The following is a 22,228-nucleotide window of genomic DNA, read 5'->3' as shown; positions in this document are numbered from 1 at the left end:
TCCACTATGGACTGAACTCTCACAATATTATGCTAGATCTACTATGGACTGGACTCTCACAATATTATGTCAGCTAGATCCACTATGGACTGGACTCTCACTATTATGTTAGATCCACTATGGACTGGACTCTCGAAATATTATGCGAGATCCACTATGGACTGGACTCTCACAATATTATGTTAGATCCACTATGGACTGGACTCTCACAATATTATGTTAGATCCACTATGGACTGGACTCTCACAATATTATGCTAGATCCACTATGGACTGGACTCTCACAATATTATGTCAGCTAGATCCACTATGGACTGGACTCTCACTATTATGTTAGATCCACTATGGACTGGACTCTCGAAATATTATGCGAGATCCACTATGGACTGGACTCTCACAATATTATGTTAGATTCACTATGGACTGGACTCTCACAATATTATGTTAGATCCACTATGTACTGGACTCTCCCAATATTATGCTAGATCCACTATGGACTGGACTCTCACAATATTATGTTAGATCCACTATGGACTGGACTCTCACAATATTATGTTAGATCCACTATGGACTGGACTCTCACAATATTATGCTAGATCCACTATGGACTGGACTCTCACAATATTATGCTAGATCCACTATGGACTGGACTCTCACAATATTATATTAGATCCACTATGGACTGGACTCTCACAATATTATGCTAGATCCACTATGGACTGGACTCTCGCAATATAATGCTAGATCCACTATGGACTGGACTCTCGCAATATTATGCTAGATCCACTATGGACTGGACTCTCACTATTATGTTAGATCCACTATGGACTGGACTCTCACAATATTATGCTAGATCCACTATGGACTGGACTCTCACTATTATGTTAGATCCACTATGGACTGGACTTTCACAATATTATGCTAGATCCACTATGGACTGGACTCTCACTATTATGTTAGATCCACTATGGACTGGACTCTCACAATATTATGCTAGAGCCACTATGGACTGGACTCTCACAATATTATGCTAGATCCACTATGGACTGGACTCTCACTATTATGTTAGATCCACTATGGACTGGACTCTCATAATAATATGTTAGATCCACTATAGACTGGACTCTCACTATTATGTTAGATCCACTATGGACTGGACTCTCACAATATTATGCTAGATCCACGATGGACTGGACTCTCACTATTATGTTAGATCCACGATAGACTGGACTCTCACACTATTATGTTAGATCCACTATGGACTGGACTCTCACTATTATGTTAGATCCACTATGGACTGGACTCTCACAATATTATGCTAGATCCACTATGGACTGAACTCTCACAATATTATGCTAGATCTACTATGGACTGGACTCTCACAATATTATGTCAGCTAGATCCACTATGGACTGGACTCTCACTATTATGTTAGATCCACTATGGACTGGACTCTCGAAATATTATGCGAGATCCACTATGGACTGGACTCTCACAATATTATGTTAGATCCACTATGGACTGGACTCTCACAATATTATGCTAGATCCACTATGGACTGGACTCTCACAATATTATGTCAGCTAGATCCACTATGGACTGGACTCTCACTATTATGTTAGATCCACTATGGACTGGACTCTCGAAATATTATGCGAGATCCACTATGGACTGGACTCTCACAATATTATGTTAGATCCACTATGTACTGGACTCTCCCAATATTATGCTAGATCCACTATGGACTGGACTCTCACAATATTATGCTAGAGCCACTATGGACTGGACTCTCACAATATTATGCTAGATCCACTATGGACTGGACTCTCACAATATTATGCTAGATCCACTATGGACTGGACTCTCACAATATTATGCTAGATCCACTATGGACTGGACTCTCGCAATATTATGCTAGATCCACTATGGACTGGACTCTCGCAATATTATGCTAGATCCACTATGGACTGGACTCTCACTATTATGTTAGATCCACTATGGACTGGACTCTCACAATATTATGCTAGATCCACTATGGACTGGACTCTCACTATTATGTTAGATCCACTATGGACTGGACTTTCACAATATTATGCTAGATCCACTATGGACTGGACTCTCACTATTATGTTAGATCCACTATGGACTGGACTCTCACAATATTATGCTAGAGCCACTATGGACTGGACTCTCACAATATTATGCTAGATCCACTATGGACTGGACTCTCGCAATATTATGCTAGATCCACTATGGACTGGACTCTCGCAATATTATGCTAGATCCACTATGGACTGGACTCTCACTATTATGTTAGATCCACTATGGACTGGACTCTCACAATATTATGCTAGATCCACTATGGACTGGACTCTCACTATTATGTTAGATCCACTATGGACTGGACTTTCACAATATTATGCTAGATCCACTATGGACTGGACTCTCACTATTATGTTAGATCCACTATGGACTGGACTCTCACAATATTATGCTAGAGCCACTATGGACTGGACTCTCACAATATTATGCTAGATCCACTATGGACTGGACTCTCACTATTATGTTAGATCCACTATGGACTGGACTCTCACAATATTATGCTAGATCCACGATGGACTGGACTCTCACTATTATGTTAGATCCACTATGGACTGGACTCTCACAATATTATGCTTGATCCACTATGGACTGGATTGTCACAATATTATGTTAGATCCACTATGGACTGAACTCTCACAATATTATGCTAGATCCACTATGGACTGGACTCTCACAATATTATGTTAGATCCACTATGGACTGGACTCTCACAATATTATGTCAGCTAGATCTACTATGGACTGGACTCTCACTATTATGTTAGATCCACTATGGACTGGACTCTCGAAATATTATGCAAGATCCACTATGGACTGGACTCTCACTATTATGTTAGATCCACTATGGACTGGACTCTCGCAATATTATGCTAGATCCACTATGTACTGGACTCTCACTATTATGTTAGATCCACTATGGACTGGACTCTCACAATATTATGTTAGATCCACTATGGACTGGACTCTCACTATTATGTTAGATCCACTATGGACTGGAATCTTACACTATAATGTTAGATCCACTATGGACTGGACTCTCACTATTATGTTAGATCCACTATGGACTGGACTTTCACAATATTATGCTAGATCCACTCGACGCCCGGTCATTGATTGATTGACTTCATTCATTAACTGTGTCACAAAACAGATCAATAAGAATAATAACTAATGTTGGATATAGACAACATACAAACCTTTTATTTATTAAATCACAAATATTGAAATTTAACGATTTGGTGCATTTGCAAACAGCTACAATGATGTACAAAGCAAACTATAACCTGCTACCCAAGAATGTACAACAATTATTCTCAACAAAAGAGGATAATTATATTCTTAGAGGAAAATCTCATTTAAAACATTGTATGCTCATACAGTATGGGGAACATATTCACCATTAATTAGTTGCTTTTTAAAGTAACAAATACTTAATGTAGAGTTATTTGTACACTAGGGGAACATATAAGGGTTAGGGTTACTAATAAGCAATAATTCTGAGGTTATTGAGGGAAGACTCTTAGTTAATGGCTTACCGGTTGTATAATAAAGCCATGCAGAATAAGGAATTAACAAGTACTTAATAATGACTAATTAAGAGCCAATATGTTACTAATTTGCATGTTAATAAGCAACTAATTAATGGTGAATATGTGTTCCCCATACTAAAGTGTTACCAAAACTTTTAGTTTTGATTGATTGATTGAAACTTTTATTAGTAGATTGCACAGTACAGTACATATTCCGTACAATTGACCACTAAATGGTAACACCCGAATAAGTTTTTCAAGTCGGGGGTCCACGTTAATCAATTCAGGGTACCGTACTTTTCGGACTATAAGTCGCAAATTTTTTCATAGTTTGGCCGGGAGTGCGACTTATACTCAGGAGCGACTTATGTGTGAAATTATTAACACATTACCGTAAAATATCAAATAATATTATTTAGCTCATTCACGTAAGAGACTAGACGTATAAGATTTCATGGGATTTAGCGATTAGGAGTGACAGATTGTTTGGTAAATGTATAGCATGTTCTATATGTTATAGTTATTTAAATGACTCTTACCATAATATGTTACGTTAACATACCAGTTGGTTATTTATGCCTCATATAACGTACACTTATTCAGCCTGTTGTTCACTATTCTTTATTTATTTTAAATTGCCTTTCAAATTCTTGGTGTTGGGTTTTTTTAAATAAATTTCCCCCAAAAAATGCGACTTATACTCCAGTGCGACTTATATATGTTTCTTTCCTTCTTTATTATGCATTTTCGGCCGGTGCGACTTATACTTCGGAGCGACTTATACTCCGAAAAATACGGTATATAAGTATGTGGAATTAAATTATGGAAGGGATTAAGCAAAGAAATCAAACAAAGCACCAAGATGATTCCGTTTAAGAGACTGTTCAAACTACAAGTGTTCACAAAGTACACAGAACAAGAATTATGATGATCATCTTGAACACTTTTTTTTTTTTTATTGAGACAAGATTATTTAGGGACCGCAATGTCCCTTTGGGACAGAGGACCCTATTGTATTTTGTGCGTTTTATTATTATTATTATTCCGCCGCCTCTTTGAGCTGTAATTTGACCCTCTTAACATGCTTCAAAACTCACCATATTTGACACACACATCAGGACTGGCAAAAATTGCGATCTAATCAAAAAACCAAACCCCAAAACTCAAAATTGCGCTATAGCGCCCCTAGGAAAAAACACATAAAAAACTGCTTGTAACGTCCGAGACATGAAACAAAAACCTCTATGTAGGCCTGACTTAGACCTAGATTTCATACATTGACATCCTTCAGCGAAAATCAACAGGAAGTTGGCAATTCCCCCTTCAAAACAAAATTTTAGTAAAAACAGTCACTTTTGCCTCTTTGAGCTGTAATTTGACCCCCTTAACATGCTTCAAAACTCACCAAACTGGACACACACATCAGGACTGGCATAAATTGCGATCTAATAAAAAAAGCCAACCCCAAAACTCAAAATTGCGCTCTAGCGCCCCCTAGGAAGAAAACACAGACACAACTGCTCCTAGGAAGAAAACTCAGACAAAACTGCCTGTAACATCCAGTAGGAATGTCTTAGAGACATGAAACAAAAACCTCTATGTAGGTCTCACTTAGACCTACATTTTATATATTGACAACCCCCAGCAAAAATCAACAGGAAGTTTGCAATTCCCCCTTCAAAACAAACGTTTTGTAAAAACCGGTCACCTTTTTTCAAACATTATCTTCTCTGAGCGCGTTTGTTGTGTCGGCTTCAAACTAGCACAGGAGAGAGATTGAACCCTTGTGATTAAACTTTGACCAAAGAGTTTTAATTACTGCTCCGGTTTGGATTTTATGTGCCGTCAAAGTCGGTCCCGTCCATCGCTGCTTGCAGCTTTAATTATGTATTTAATATTCGTATGCTTACTATGGTATATTATTTATTTGTTCACTGTTTTGTTACATTGAACAAGGAAATTGGATAAAATTGCTACGGTATGAAAAGGGGTAGGGTTAAATAAGCTCTGCTTCTTCCTACTCCTTTTCGGACGTGCCGTAACGAAACAACTGGAACTGTGTGATGCATTACATTGTATCGTATGCATGTTCCAAATGAACAGAAACTGAAACTGAACTTATCGTTCCCTCCCCCGTCTCTTACCATGGGTCTTACCTGCGGTGGCAAGGTCGATTAGCCCCAGAAAGTGCATCAGTTTGAGGGAGCTGCACACCACCAGGAGGATCCCCACCGTCTGTAGCCCCTCCACCTCCCACTTTTCTCGGAAGAAAAGATGCATCCTCTCCCCTTATCCTGCTCTCTCTCTGGATCTGACAGCCCCGAAAAACCCCACGCCCTGGGGCGAGCACGTCCACGTCCACGTCCACCCTCCCCACCCCTCCAGCGCCTTTAGCTCCAATCGCAAATGTCTTCAACTCTTCCGTCTCCCTCCACGAGTTGATGCCTCTCCATCCTGGGATTGCGCGGCAGCTGCATCGCAGAGGCTGGATTGTTATTGCTCCGCGTTCCCCGAATGGTAAGCAGGACCAGCTCGTTTGTCAGAGGCGGTTTAAGTTCCAGGCGAAGTTGGGACCATTCCCCGTCAGGCAGATGTTACGTCTTCCCAGATGTGGACTCTCAAAGCGTCTCCACGAGTTTGTCTGTCATCCTCCTCTTCCTGACTCCCCCCCTTCGCCGCCCCCTGCTGTGTCCCTCCCCATGTTTAATTGGGCCAGTGAGTGAGGGAACCGTGGAGGTGTGGGAGGAGTGGAGAGTTCCACTACACACACCGGCGGCAGGAAGGGAGGAGAGTAATGAATCGAGACGAGACAAGGAGAGAAGGACCGGAAGGAGAAAAAATAAATAAAAGAATTGGAGAATGTAGTAGGGGTGTGTTGGGAGGACATGATTCAGAACACCCCCCTAAAAAAAGCCAGGATTGGGAAAGTCGGTGAGGGTGGACAGAGTCACAGATGTGTCCGCCGTCCCCCCCCCCCCAGTGTAAAGTCAACACATGCACACAGCCTGGAGGTCCAATCTGGCTGCAGTCCTGTGTTGCATTTGGGCTTATGTGCCGTGGGAATGTGGGGACGCTACAGTCGCATCTGTTCCAAAAACTTTTTCAACCCATTCTAAAATTGGCTTTCCAAATGCCACTTTTTGGCACAGTAGTCATCGCACAGCAGATTGATTGGTGCAAAGAGACTCATTATTTCAGCGTGGCAAAAGGAAGAAAGGTAATTGTAGTTTAAGCGTTGATTTATTGCGATGGGTACTGTTCTAACTATACCAGGTGTCGGCAACCTTTACCAGTCAAAGAGCCATTTTGACCAGTTTCACAAATTATAGAAAACAATGGGAGCCGCAAACATTTTTTGAAATTTTAAATGAAATAACATTGCATACAATTTTTGTTTTTTGCTTTGTGCTATGTATAAACCAGGGGTCTCAGACACGCTGCCCACACCTTTATGTGGAATTTGAAAGCTAGTGCAGCACGCGGGTTTTAAATGAATGCCGCTTATCAGCGTCATGCGTGCCGCGATGCTACAGCATATAGCACCCATTACAGCCAGCGTGCCTGATCAGCCACACGTTGTATGGGGTTTCCGCTTGCTCACGTAGGTGACAGCAAGGCATACTTGGTCAACAACCACACAGGTCACACTTACGGTGGCGGTATAAAAAACAAAAACTTTGACACTCTTACTAATAATGCGCCACACTGTGAACCCACACCAAACAAGAATGACAAACACATTTCGGGAGAACATCTGCACCGTAACACAACATAAACACAACAGGACAAATACCCAGAATCCCATGCAGCCCTAAGTCTTAGCACAGAGAGGGGGGGGGGGGGTTGATGTGTGAGGGAGCAGGGTTGGGGTGGGGGCGGGGTTTGGTGGTAGCAGGGGTGTATAATGTAGCCCGGAAGAGTCAGGGCTGCATGGGATTCTGGGTGTTTGTTCTATTGTGTTTATGTTGTGTTAAGGTGCAGATGTTCTCCCGAAATGTGTTTGTCATTCGTGTTTGGTTTTGGTTAAAAGTGTGGCGCATTATTAGTAAGAGTGTTAAAGTTGTTTTATATGACCACCGTCAGTGTAACCTGTGTGGCTGTTGACCAAGTATGCCTTGCTGTCACGTATGTGTGCAAGCAGAAGATGTATATTGTATAACAAGTGTTGGGCTGGCACGCTGTTAATACAGATTGTAGAGGGCTACAAATGTTGTACCATCATGGCACGCCCTTATTATACCCGTGAGAGTGAAAATTAATCCCGGGAGTTTTCTGCGAGAGGCACTGAAATCCGGAAGTCTCACGGGAAAATTGGGGGGTTCAGCAAGTAAGCTGCTGAGCCGCATCAGAGTGATCAAAGAGCCGCATGCGGCTCCGGAGCCGCGGGTTGCCGACCCCTGAACTATACTAACCGGCACAGTGGGCTTGTGGTTAGAGCAGGGGTGGGCAAACCTTTTGGCTGAGGGGCCACATTGGCTTTTGAAATTTGACAGACGGGCCGGGCTAACACATGATGCATTTCAAAGCATATCATATCTGTTGGAACTAAGAGTAGTATGTTTCCAAACATGGGCTATACATCTATTATCCTATCAGAACCTCAAAGAAGCACAACAAATGGCGTTACAGGGATAACACTTATGTTCTCTTTCAGTGGGAGCAGTGTTGTTGATCACATTTTTTCGAAGTCTAGTATCAGTTTTGTTGTGGCAATTCTCAAAACAGATCTTTGCCTAATTTTGTCCTAATATTTGGCGGGCCGTACTAAAAAGACCCACGGGCCGGATGTGGCCCCCGGGCCATAGTTTGCCCATCCCTGGGTTAAGAGTGTCCGCCCTGAGATCGGTAGGTCGTGAGTTCAAACCCCGGCCGAGTCATACCAAAGACTATAAAAATGGGACCCATTACTACCTCCCTGCTTGGCACTCAGCATCAAGGGTTGGAATTGAGGGTTAAATAACCAAAAATTATTCGTGAGCGCTGCCGCCGCCGCTGCTCACTGCTCCCCTCACCTCCCAGGAGGGTGAACATGGGGATGGGTCAAATGCAGAGAGTAATTGATATTTCAAATTACAGCTATGATCAAAAATGTAATCATTTATAGTCCTGAAATTTTTTACTTTGAACATTGCCATTACCAATACTGCCCCTGTAACTACTTGGTATTGGACCGATACCCAAATTTGTAGCCATGTTACAACATAAAGTAAGCAGATATTAACAGTAAATTAGCAAGTAGATTAATGATAGATTTGACAAAGTAATCTAACTGGAAATTGCACAATGTGTACTTTGAAATTGTTATATTATCATTTACAAAACCCAAAACCAGTAAGGTTGGCACGTTGTGTAAATGGTAAAGAAAAAAAGAATACAATGATTTGCAAATCCTTTTCAACTTATATTCAATTGAATAGACTGCAAAGACAAGATATTTAATGTTCGAAGTGAGAAACTTTTTTTTTTTTTTTTTGCAAATAATCATTAACTTAGAATTTAATGGCAGCAACACATTGCAAAAAAGTTGGCACGGGGGCATTTTTACCACTGTGTTACATGGCCTTTCCTTTTAACAACACTCAGTTAACATTTGGGAACTGAATTGAATTGAAGCTTTTCAGCTTGAATTATTTCCCATTCTTGCTTGATGTACAGCTTAAGTTGTTCAACAGTACGGGGGTCTCCGTTGTGGTATTTTAAGCTTCATAATGCGCCACACATTTTCAATGGGAGACAGGTCTGGACTACAGGCAGGCCAGTCTGGTACCCGCACTCTTTTACTATGAAACCACACTCTTGTAACATTGGCATTGTCTAGCTGAAATAAGCAGGGGTGTCCATGATAACGTTGCTTGGATGGCAACATATGCTGCTCCAAAACCTGTATGTACCTTTCAGAATTAATGGTGCCTTCACAGATGTGTAAGTTACCCATGTCTTGGGCACTAATACACCCCCATACCATCACAGATGCTGGCTTTTCAACTTTGCGCCTATAACAATCCGGATGGTTCTTTTCCTCTTTGTTCCAGAGGACACGACGTCCACAGTTTTCAAAAACTATTTGAAATGTGGACTCGTCAGACCACAGAACACTTTTACACTTTGCATCAGTCCATCTTAGATGAGCTCGGGCCCAGCGAAGCCGGTCGCGTTTCTGGGCATAGTAGAGTTTTAACTTGCACTTACAGATGTAGTGACAAACTGTAGTTACTGACAGTAGTTTTCTGAAGTGTTCCTGGGCCAATGTGGTGATGTCCTTTACACACTGATGTCACTTTTTGATGCAGTACCACCTGAGGCATCCAAAGTCACAGGCATTCAATGTCAGATTCTCTGAAACCTTTCATGATATTGCAGACCGTGGATGGTGAAATCCCTAAATTCCTTGCAGTAGCTGGTTGACAAATGTTGTTCTTAAACAATTTTCTCAGGCATTTGTTGACAAAGTGGTGACCCTCGCACCATCCTTGTTTGTGAATGACTGAGCATTTCATGGAATTTGCTTTTGTACCCAATCATGGCACCCACCTGTTCCCAATTAGCCTGTTCACCCGTGGGATGTTCCAAATAAGTGTTTGATGAGCATTCCTCAACTTTCTCAGTCTTTTTTGTGCCACGTATGCCAGCTTTTTTGAAACATGCTGCAGGCATCCAATTCCAAATGAGCTAATATTTGCAAAAAAATAACGTTTTCCAGTTTGAACGTTAATTATCTTGTTTTTCCAGTCCATTCAATTGAATATAAGTTGAAAAAGATTTGCAAATCATTGTATTCTGTTTTTATTTACCATTTACACAACATGCCAACTTCACTGGTTTTGGGGTTTGTATATGCCAAATAATTTATTGCGAGATCGTTATGAATGATGGTTTTTCTATAGGGGCCCTCTGATTGATAGCTGGGATAGACCCCCGCTTCCCCAAGACCCTTAACAGGATAACCAGTACAGAAAATGAAAAGAGGCTGTTGTGAGATTGATTCATCATTCTAAAAGAAATGGACATAAACAAATCCCCTTGATTTCTTCATGTTCAATAATGAACAGGAAGCCTCACAACAAACAGAGTATATAACGTCTGTGCGCATCTTATTCACTGCATCCTAAAACAGGCAGGGTGTAAGAGGAGAAGAAGGCGTGGATAGAAGAGACCCTGGGGGTTAAAAACAAGTCTGACAGAGGGTTTGATTTGTCTGTTGGAAGATTTATTGGGTCTCGAAGTCAGAATGAGACCATGGATCTGTAGCCACGACACCTCCTCCTGAACAAGCAGCCCTGAGACCTTTTTAAGCTGCAAGCAATCTGTGGTAGGATGTTGGGACCCAGAAAGCTATGATTTCGCAGTCATAAAATACAACCCCGTGCAGTCACCCACTTGAGTTGTCAGTCACTGTCGTTTGAAGACGTCTCCCCGAAAACAGGAAGGCTGTCTTTTGAACTTTTTTTTGAATGCCCTTGAAGGATGTGACATGACGATAGGAGGCCTATTGTCATGGGTAGAGGGAGGCATGCAGTGACTTACAGTATGTTTTGCATACACCTACTAACGTATGACAGCATTTAATTAAACAGTTTGACGCAGGAGCACAATGACATAATCGGGCCAGTACACCCGCAGACACCCTTTGTAGTCGCCGAGTTCAATCGACAATGAAAAAAGGGAGCGAGACACCGTTTCTCCCGTAGCGCAGGACAATATTTGCCAAACAGAGACAAGAGAGGGGAGATCAATAAATCGCAAATAAACACAAATGTCGTCAGTGTGACTCCATTTATTTTCATCGACATGAACTCTTTGTTATTCCATAGACATTGTGTCTTACTGATCATTAAACTCATTTCACTGCATACATCAGTGGTCCTCAACCCACGGTCTGCAATGGTTCAAATTAGTTTGAAAATGACATTCAAGTAGTTTTTTGTTATTCAGGTCATTTATTTTGAAAGAATCCCCATTTCCACCGATGCGAAACACTATTGTACTTATTTGGCCTCATCTATCATTACTAGCTAGCGAAATTAGTTGCAGGGAAACAAGAACCAAAGTACAATGGATTCTGCAGTAGGGTGAGTTTATTTTTGGTTTGATAATATTATAGTATTTGGTGTCATACATGTAAACTGCAATAGTTTACACCCTTGTAGTTATACAGTGGAACCTTGATTTACGGATTTAATTGGTTCTTGAACATTGTTTACAAACCAAAACGTTTGTATAATAAAGCAGAATTTTCCGTAAGACACAATGTAAACATGAATAATTAGTTCTAGCCCTTACAAAAGTCCCTATTCGATAATCAAATGCGCTCTTTGAAGACACAAGAAACATATACATACATACATACATACATATATATAAATATATGTATGTATATATATAAATACATACATATATATATATATATATATATACACTAGAGATGCGCGGATAGGCAATTATTTCATCCGCAACCGCATCAGAAAGTCGTCAACCATCCGCAATCCACCCGATCTAACATTTGATCAGAACCGCATCCGCCCGCCATCCGCCCGCACCCGCCCATTGTTATATATCTAATATAGACGATGCAAGGCATTAGTGACGTTATAAAGCTTTTGCCTGTTAAAGAAAGGAGACTGATCCAATGCAGCACAGACATTCGCGTGCCACGCTGTCACGACCCAGACGCACACCAGTGCGCAATCATATGGGAGCCGCGCTGAGCGCACCTCCAAGCGCGTCTCGCTGCAGGCGACGGCCGGGTATATGGGCCCGACGCTCCAGCGCCATCCATTTTCAGGGCTAGTTGATTCGGCAGGTGGGTTGTTACACACTCCTTAGCGGGTTCCAACTTCCATGGCCACCGTCCTAGCTGCTGTCTGTATCAACCAGGGTGAGCCCCACCCCTTTCGTGAGCGCACTGCGCGCGGAGTGACACCTGTTACGAGCCCCCGGCCACGGGGGTGGCGGGCAGGTAAGCTGCTTACCTGCTGCGCGTGACGCCGGCCGCGGCGAAGGCGGACGAGGCGGGGTGTCGGTGCGGTGGGCGCGGTGGTGACCCTGGACGTGCGTCGGGCCCTTCTCGCGGATCGCCTCAGCTACGGCTCCCGGTGGGGCCCTCTCGGGGGAAGGGGCCTCGGTCCCGGACCCCGGCGAGGCGTCCCTTCTCCGCTCCGTAAAAGTGTCCATCTCTTTTTCTTTTTTTTCTTCTGTTGTGGCATATGCTGCAGGTGCCTGCTCGTTTTTCGTATGTGGGTAACAACATTTAACTATGTATATATATTTCCGAATTGGTTTAACTGCCACCCGCCTGAATCTATTTAAAATCTAATTTTTTTTTAACCACCCGACCCGCGGATAAAATCTAATTTTTTAAAATTTCATCCGCCCGATCCGCGGATAATCCGCGGACTCCGCGGTTGTGCCCGCAAACCGCGCATCTCTAATATACACACACGGTGGAAGAGGGGTTAGTGCGTCTGCCTCACAATACAAAGGTCCTGAGTAGTCGTGAGTTCAATCCCGGCCTCGGGATCTTTCTGTGTGGAGTTTGCATGTTCTCCCCGTGACTGCGTGGGTTCCCTCCGGGTACTCCGGCTTCCTCCCACCTCCAAAGACATGCACCTGGGGATAGGTTGATTGGCAACACTAAATGGGCCCTAGTGTGTGAATGTGAGTGTGAATGTTGTCTGTCTATCTGTGTTGGCCCTGCGATGAGGTGGCGACTTGTCCAGGGTGTACCCCGCCTTCCGCCCGATTGTAGCTGAGATAGGCTCCAGCGCCCCCCGCGACACCCGAAGGGGATAAGCGGTAGAAAATGGATGGATGGATGGATATATATATATATATATATATATATATATATATATATATATATATATATATATATATATGGTCAAGGTTTCTGTGGCTTGTCCGTTATATAGTGCTTATTACCGGGGTAGAGCAAAATATACGTTAGGTCAGGAAAAAACACAGAAGCTATTTCATCCCTACAAGCCTGTTTTGCTGGTGTCCCTGCTCTTCAGGGGATTTTTAAAATATAAACCAATCAAATCATACATACATATATATATATATATATATATATATATATATATATATATATATATATATATATATATATATATATATACGTACAGTATATATACATACATATATATACATACATGTATATATATATATATATATATATATATATATATATATATATATATATATATATATATATATATATATATATGGTCAAGGTTTCTGTGGCTTCTCCGTTATATAGTGCTTATTACCGGGGTAGAGCAAAATATACGTTAGGTCAGGAAAAAACACAGAAGCTATTTCATCCCTACAAGCCTGTTTTGCTGGTGTCCCTGCTCTTCAGGGGATTTTTAAAATATAAACCAATCAAATCATACATATATATATATATATATATATATATATATATATATATATATATATATATATATATATATATATATATATATATATATATACACACATATATATATATATATATATATATATATATATATATATATATATATATATATATATACATACATATATATATATATATATATATACGTACAGTATATATACATACATATATATACATACATATATATACATACATGTATATATATACATATACATATATGCATATATATATACATATACATATATATATATATACACATATACATATATATATATACACATATACATATATATATACACATATATATATATATATATATATATATATACACAGATTATATATATATATATATATATATATATATATATATATATATATATATATATATATATATATATATATATATATATACATACACTCAGTGGCCTTGTGGTTAGAGTGTCCGCCCTGAGATCGGTAGGTTGTGAGTTCAAACCCCGGCCGAGTCATACCAAAGACTATAAAAAATGGGACCCATTGCCTCCCTGCTTGGCACTCAGCATCAAGGGTTGGAATTGGGGGTTAAATCACCAAAAATGATTCCCGGGCGCGGCACCACTGCTGCCCACTGCTCCCCTCACCTCCCAGGGGGTGAACAAGGGGATGGGTCAAATGCAGAGGACAAATTTCACCACACCTAGTGTGTGTGTGACAATCATTGGTACTTTAACTTAACTTTAACACACACACATATATAAAACCAACATAAGGGGGTTATGGCTTAACAATCAACTTTTTTCAAAACAAACAACACAACAATGATAGACAGCTTAACTGTCAATGTGTGTATACACAGAAAAGTTCCTTTGATGCACTCCAAAACATTACAACCAATAAAAACAATTAAAAACAGACAAAGAAAAATCTTTTTTACCTTGTGTCCTTTTTTCTCGGTGAATATTAGTGGCATTTTACTTAAAATAGTCTGGGAGTTTGGGAGTTGTAAAAGGCGATCCTTCATCGGCTTGTGTCCCGGTTGTGCCTTCTCCTCAGCTGTATTATACGTCCGCTTAGGATCTTTTTCACACACACAAAAAAGCCTGTTTTTATCACGGTTAAAAATTTAAGATTAATTTAAAAGCCCCCTTCGCCGGTAAAATACTCAAAATGCTTGATAAATGCAGAGCCTTTTCGCAAATGATAGCCTCGGAAATACTATTACATGCTAGCTGCTTCTCATATATCCACACAAGCAGCAGCTTTCTCTCTGTCCTCGCGAAGATATTTAACCACGTAGCAACGTCCTTTTTTCATAACGGTTGCAATTGTGGACTTGTTTCTTCCATATTTGCAAGCCAATCGGCACCGCCGCCGTGTACTCCTTGCAAATATGTAATATATATATTAATGAATGAATAAATTAATGAAGCGTTCTTACACCAAGACATTGTTTATACACAGAGGCATATTTGTCTCGATCTAAATGTTCATAGACCGAAAAGGTCGCAATGAGAGGCGTTCGCAAATCGAGGTTCCACTGTAGTACATTCTTATGTTATGCCCTCAAATCATCATATCAAGCAAAATAATTAGAGGTCTGCATTGATGCTTTTTGTGCTTCTTTAGATAATAGCAAACGAGGTAAGACTTCATCAAGAGCGGCTCTGCTACAAAGCATTGAACTCTATGGACTTTTTCCAAAAATAAACCAATCAATCATTCAAAATGTATTTATACAGCCCTTGATTAATAGTGTCTCAAAGGGCTTCACAAAGTCACAACAACAACCCCTGGTCTAAACCCACATCCGGGCAAGGATTTCTGTTTGTTAATGTCCAAAAATATTGTAACTCTATTGAATGACGACAAGTCAAACACTTGTGCCAGGTAGAAAGCCGCCGCTCAGACTGACGCTTGTCCCTTTAGACCGCCCACAAGGTCAGTGATTGGCTTCTGCCAATGTGACAATGATTGACAACATGCAGCAGCTGACCAATCAGCAGTCAGATATGAGATGAGAGCAAGTCGCGATCATTGACAGGAGACAGATATTTGTGATAGAAATGATTTCAAAACGCTTGTGCTGTTGCTGTTAAACTGGGTTCATATACCTTTTCAAAACACTGCTTTTGTAACATTATGGGTGAAATGATGATATCTGACCAGGAAGAGCACCGTTCAGAAGTGGTTAGATTGCTCGATCATGAAGTAAAGAGTGGTAAAATGTCTGTTTGAGCTCTCTTTATGTTTAAAAAAAATAACTTGCAGATTGCCCATAGTCGTTTCCTTTTACAGTTAAAGGAGCCATATGTAATAATTTCATGTCAAGTCATTAAATGGCACTGATATGTTATGTCTTTTCGAATACCTCTAACTGATAACAGTAGTTCAGGCGGGATATGCTCATTTCCAAATTAGATTTACAGCCCCGGAATCTTGTTATTGTTTTCATTTCGATGCCCTGCCCTCTACCGTTTGACCAATTAGAAAGTCTGTGAGTGGGTTACATCCAGGTTGCCAGTTAAGCACCGCCATCTTCGTCTAGCTCCTGCCACTGGTAAAGTTACTAAATATGTCAGAACTTAGTAAATCTAAAAGACGTCATTACGTTTCTCAACTTATTTATGACAAAGCCAGGAACAAAACAAGGATTTGTATCGAGGATGCCTTTGAAAGGTGGAAACTATTGAAGGCAGAGAATATTTTTCCATCTGACGCCAAAGTTGCTAATTTCCTCCTTGATAGCTAAGTAAGGCATTTACGTTTTCTTATTACTTGTAATAAATGGAAATGGAAATTTCGTATGTAAACTTTATTGTCCAATACAGTCTATGACCTTGTCTGACAAAGCTAGTATGTTCGTGTGATGGTGCTTAGCTCCTAGTGTAATGCTTAGCATGCTAGCATCACAACAAAATTTGGCATAATAATGTGTTAATTCCACGACTGGATAAATCGGTATCGGTTGATATCGGAATCGGTATTTAAGAGTTGGACAATATCGGATATCAGCTAAATAGCAATTATCGAACATCTCTACACGCAAGCATACAAAAGACCTATAAAATGAACTTTAAATGACTTTTGAGTCATCTGACGCTCTTAGTACAGGATCCTTCTTTAGCCTGACCTGTTTTAAGATGCAGCAAAACATATCTGCAAGACACCCCAAAGGAGATTCTGATCTGTAGACACCCCAAACACACACGTACGGATACAACTTGGGGTTAACACGTCAAAATTGTTACGTCTTTTTGAGGCGTAATCTGCCTTAAAGGCAGACACAGCACATAATTGAAATACCTCCATATTTAGACGTCTACCTGAGCAATTATTCCCCTCAAAACTGATGAAAATGTCCAACAGGGAGAAACAGTGCATGTGTGTGTGCATGCACGTGTGACTCTGAGGGGGTCATTGACAAATGATGCTCGAAATTGGCTAGTGTTTCCAATTAGATAAGAGAAGAAAAGATTCATTTGCATAAATCATTACTTTGTGAGGATATTTTTAATACTGAAAAAAAGGTTCTTTAGACATGAACTTCTTATGAGCAGTTGTCAAAACCTGATTGATGGCTGGATTGTTTCCGCTCCTGGTAGTAATTCATTATTTATGTGGAGATGTTTGTTATGGATTAAGTACATATGTACCGTGTAGTTCTATGAGATGTACACCGCAAAGTGGTTGCTCTACTAGTCTCTTAATTAGTGTCCATAATTGGGTGACCTTTTTAGCTGTAAACGCAAATTCAAAATTCAAACTTAGTCAGATATGGCATTATTAAGGTTGAGGTCAGAAGTTGATATGAACTCACCATGAGCATAAATGTCATATTTACTTAGGGGCTTTTAATAACGTCTTCCAACCTTTCTTTCAATAGTTAGTGGACTATCTACAGCAATCAATCTGCCACACAATATTAACTCAATGCTAACGAGGGGAAATTCCACCTCAACAACTGTCGTTGGCTTTGACAGTAGGATTGCTCGTTTGCGTCTCAACAGTTGTTTTTCTCACTACAATAGAGAAAAAAACATTCTTGCCCGGGCACACCCTCCTGGTGTTGGTGTATAAAAATTTGGGCTATTGGCAGCAGCTGCTAGACTGGATCTGACCAGTCTAAGACTAGATCTGACCAAACTAAGTGTGAGCATGAACTGATGAAGCCTACTGAGGTATTGGCACCAACCACTGGACTAGATCTGACCAGTCTAAGACTAAATCTGACCAGTCTAAGTCTAAGACTAGATCTGACCAATCTAAGTCTGAGCATGAACTGATGAAGCCTACTGAGGTATTGGCACCAGCTGTTAGACTAGATCTGATTAATCTAAGTCTAAGACTAGATCTGACCAATCTGAGTGTAAGACTAGATCTGATCAATCTGAGTCTAAGACTAGATCTGACCAATCTAAGTCTATGAGCATGAACTGATGTAGCCTACTGAGGTATTGGCACCAGCCGCTAGACTAGATCTGACCAAACTAAGTCTGAGCATGAACTGATGAAGCCTACTGAGGTATTGACACCAACCGCTAGACTAGATCTGACCAGTCTAAGACTAGATCTGACCAATCTAAGTCTAAGACTAGATCTGACCAATCTGAGTCTAAGACTAGATCTGACCAATCCAAGTCTAAGACTAGATCTGACAAATCTAAGTCTATGAACATGAACTGATGAAGCCTACTGAGGTATTGGCACCAGCCGCTAGACTAGATCTGACCAAACTAAGTCCGAGCATGAACTGATGAAGCCTACTGAGGTATTGGCACCAACCGCTAGACTAGATCTGACCAGTCTAATACTAAATCTGACCAGTCTAAGTCTAAGACTAGATCTGACCAATCTAAGTCTGAGCATGAACTGATGAAGCCTACTGAGGTATTGGCACCAGCTGTTAGACTAGATCTGACCAATCTAAGTCTAAGACTAGATCTGACCAATCTGAGTGTAAGACTAGATCTGATCAATCTGAGTCTAATACTAAATCTGACCAATCTAAGTCTATGACCATGAACTGATGAAGCCTACTGAGGAATTGGCACCAGCCGCTAGACTAGATCTGACCAATCTAAGTCTGAGCATGAACTGATGAAGCCTACTGAGGTATTGGCACCAACCGCTAGACTAGATCTGACCAGTATAAGACTAAATCTGACCAGTCTAAGTCTAAGACTAGATCTGACCAATCTAAGTCTATGAGCATGAACTGATGAAGCCTACTGAGGAATTGGCACCAGCCGCTAGACTAGATCTGACCAATCTAAGTCTGAGCATGAACTGATGAAGCCTACTGAGGTATTGGCACCAACCGCTAGACTAGATCTGACCAGTATAAGACTAAATCTGACCAGTCTAAGTCTAAGACTAGATCTGACCAATCTAAGTCTGAGCATGAACTGATGAAGCCTACTGAGGTATTGGCACCAGCCGCTAGACTAGATCTGACCAGTCTAAGACTAAATCTGACCAGTCTAAGTCTAAGACTAGATCTGACCAATCTAAGTCTGAGCATGAACTGATGAAGCCTACTGAGGTATTGGCACCAGCTGCTAGACTAGATCTGACCAGTCAAAGACTAGATCTGACCAATCTGAGTCTAAGACTAGATCTGACCAATCCAAGTCTAAGACTAGATCTGACCAATCTAAGTCTATGAGCATGAACTGATGAAGCCTACTGAGGTATTGGCACCAGCCGCTAGACTAGATCTGACCAAACTAAGTCTGAGCATGAACTGATGAAGCCTACTGAGGTATTGGCACCAACCGCTAGACTAGATCTGACCAGTAAAAGACTAAATCTGACCAGTCTAAGTCTAAGACTAGATCCGACCAATCTAAGTCTGAGCATGAACTGATGAAGCCTACTGAGGTATTGGCACCAGCTGCTAGACTAGATCTGACCAGTCTAAGACTAGATCTGACCAATCTGAGTCTAAGACTAGATCTGACCAATCCAAGTCTAAGACTAGATCTGACCAATCTAAGTCTGAGCATGAACTGATGAAGTCTACTGGGATGAGAGGCTAAATGTCTTCCAAGACAAACTACACAGTCCAGTTGCGATCGATTGAATGCCCTGAGAATGCCAGAATGTCATATAGGCGTCAGATAGTGACTAGAGACCTGCCAGTAGATGCTCAATTGCTTGAAAGCAACCTTATGGATTATAATATTGCTTCAATGTTTCCCTTACCCGCCTTCCGCCCGATCGTAGCTGAGATAGGCTCCAGCGCCCCCCGCGACCCCGAAGGGAATAAGCGGTAGAAAATGGATGGATGGATGAGTGGATTAATGTTGGCCTGTGGATGGTTGGATCACCAGGGTAACGGTTGATGAAGCGTGGTAGCGGCGGCCGTGAGTAAAGCGTGCTCACTTCAAACTGACAAGCTTTTATCAGCGTGTGCGTGACTTTAAGGGACTTTTGTGGAGAAAATATTGCGTGAGATACAGTTGTATCATTTGTCCAGAATCTTAACGGTCCTCCTGAACCGACCCAATTAGGAACCGGTACCCAAAAAATACCGGTATTCGGAATACATCCATACTCCTCACTCATCTTTGCACTGACGTACGCATTGACCTGATCACTGACCGTATAAACACCCGTGTCACCTTTCAGGTAACCATCCACGGCTACAGTAATGGAGCGTGTACGATCCAAATATATTACGTGATTAGTCTGCGCAAATCAGGGTTTCCATCCATCCATTTTCTACTGCTTGTCCCATTCAGGGTCGTGGGGGGTGCTGTAACCTATCTCAGCTGCATTCAGGCGGAAGGCGGGGTACACCCTGGACAAGTCCCGACCTCATCACAGGGCCAACACAGATAGACAGACAACATTCACACTCACATTCACACACTCGGGACCATTTAGTGTTGCCAATCAACCTATCCCCAGGTGCATGTTTTTGGAGGTGGGAGGAAGCCGGAGTACCTGGAGGGAACCCACACAGTCACGAGGAGAACATGCAAACTCCACACAGAAAGATCCCGAGCCCAGGATTGAACCCAGGACCTTTGTATTGTGAGGCACACGCACCAACCCCTGTTCCACCAGGCTGCCATAATCAGGGTTTCCCCTTAATGTAATTGAAAGTGGCACGCCATCACGGCATTTTTATTACCGCCACACCTTGAAAATGAGGGCTTTTTTAAAAGTAATTATATATTATAGCCCTCAAAAGAAATCACACAAAGTTCAACACTATTTTTAACTTTTATTACCAATCTTATGATAAACAACGGCACAATTCCAACAGGTTTTACCTCCCGTGAAAACACTTTTGTCTCCTTGAGTCTTCGCTTACCCCCCGGACACACAACAACACTTCCAAATTCTCCACCAATCACCTTCCAGGCACGTATGGTGTGTATGTAAACATGGGGAAAAACTGACATCAAATCTAAACCACACAAACATAAAACATTAACATTAGCAGGTCATTACAGTATGAATTGATATATATGTAGCCTATTTGCGCACTATTGACAAGTGATGTACTGAAAACTTGACCACCGAAAAAAGCTGTGCTACCGAAACCGGATGTCAACAAAACGCACGCCATTGTCTGGAGCGTATACTCACACCCACAGCCATGTACAAAATGTGCAAATATTAAGAGGAAAGTGGCGGCTTTTAAGAAAAGAAAGTCCAACCGGAGCAACAGCGCCAAGCAAGTGTGAATTCATGCTCGCTTCAGCCGCTTTAGTCTGGGACATCAAGGGACAGAAGTAGACTCTCTAAACCCGAGTACATTCTATAATGACACCAGAAGAAGATGCTAGATTTACTGCTAGTTGTTTTTCATTTTTTTAAAGCCATTAAAAGAAAACATTTAAATGAATTGAATTGAACAAAGTCATTTAAAGAAAACATTTAAATTAATTTAATTGAAAACATCTCAACAAAGCAGCAACAATTGAAAATATGGCAAAACGATAAAAATAAATAAACGTAATACTAATTAATGTCAGGACTTGGTCCTTGGTGTTTGCTTTTCCGGAAGGCAACGGAAAGTTGGCTCGGGCGAGACGGGAATGTGAGTACATATCTTATTTTTACAATAACAAAAGGAACAAAATAAAGGCGCGCACAATGGCGGAGAACAAACTATGAAACCAAAAAGACTATAGCACAAAGGCAATTAACTAAGAACACGAAACAAAACAGTTACTGTGTCATGGG

The 22,228-nt window shown here is 41.1% G+C and overlaps 1 protein-coding gene across 6 annotated transcripts in view; it reads right to left on the bottom strand.

The window, feature by feature from the left end:
* Positions 1-22,228, bottom strand: part of LOC133593888 (A-type potassium channel modulatory protein KCNIP2-like) — a 375,917-nt gene that overhangs the window by 48,302 nt on the left and 305,387 nt on the right. Inside the window, exon 1 of one of the 6 annotated variants that reach the window (XM_072915637.1) lies at positions 5,787-5,852. The exons of the other annotated variants lie outside the window; for them this stretch is intronic. Within the exon in view, the coding sequence (XP_072771738.1) occupies positions 5,787-5,823 (37 nt within the window). The 5' untranslated portion in view covers positions 5,824-5,852. Of the gene's footprint in view, positions 1-5,786; positions 5,853-22,228 lie in introns of those variants that run through there. 6 annotated transcript variants of the gene reach the window in all.

The sequence above is a fragment of the Nerophis lumbriciformis genome, linkage group LG02 (genome assembly GCF_033978685.3).
Source record: "Nerophis lumbriciformis linkage group LG02, RoL_Nlum_v2.1, whole genome shotgun sequence".
Taxonomy (NCBI): Eukaryota; Metazoa; Chordata; class Actinopteri; order Syngnathiformes; family Syngnathidae; genus Nerophis; species Nerophis lumbriciformis.
The sequence above is the reverse complement of the archived record's forward strand: the minus strand, read 5'-3'. Positions and strand labels throughout refer to the sequence as shown.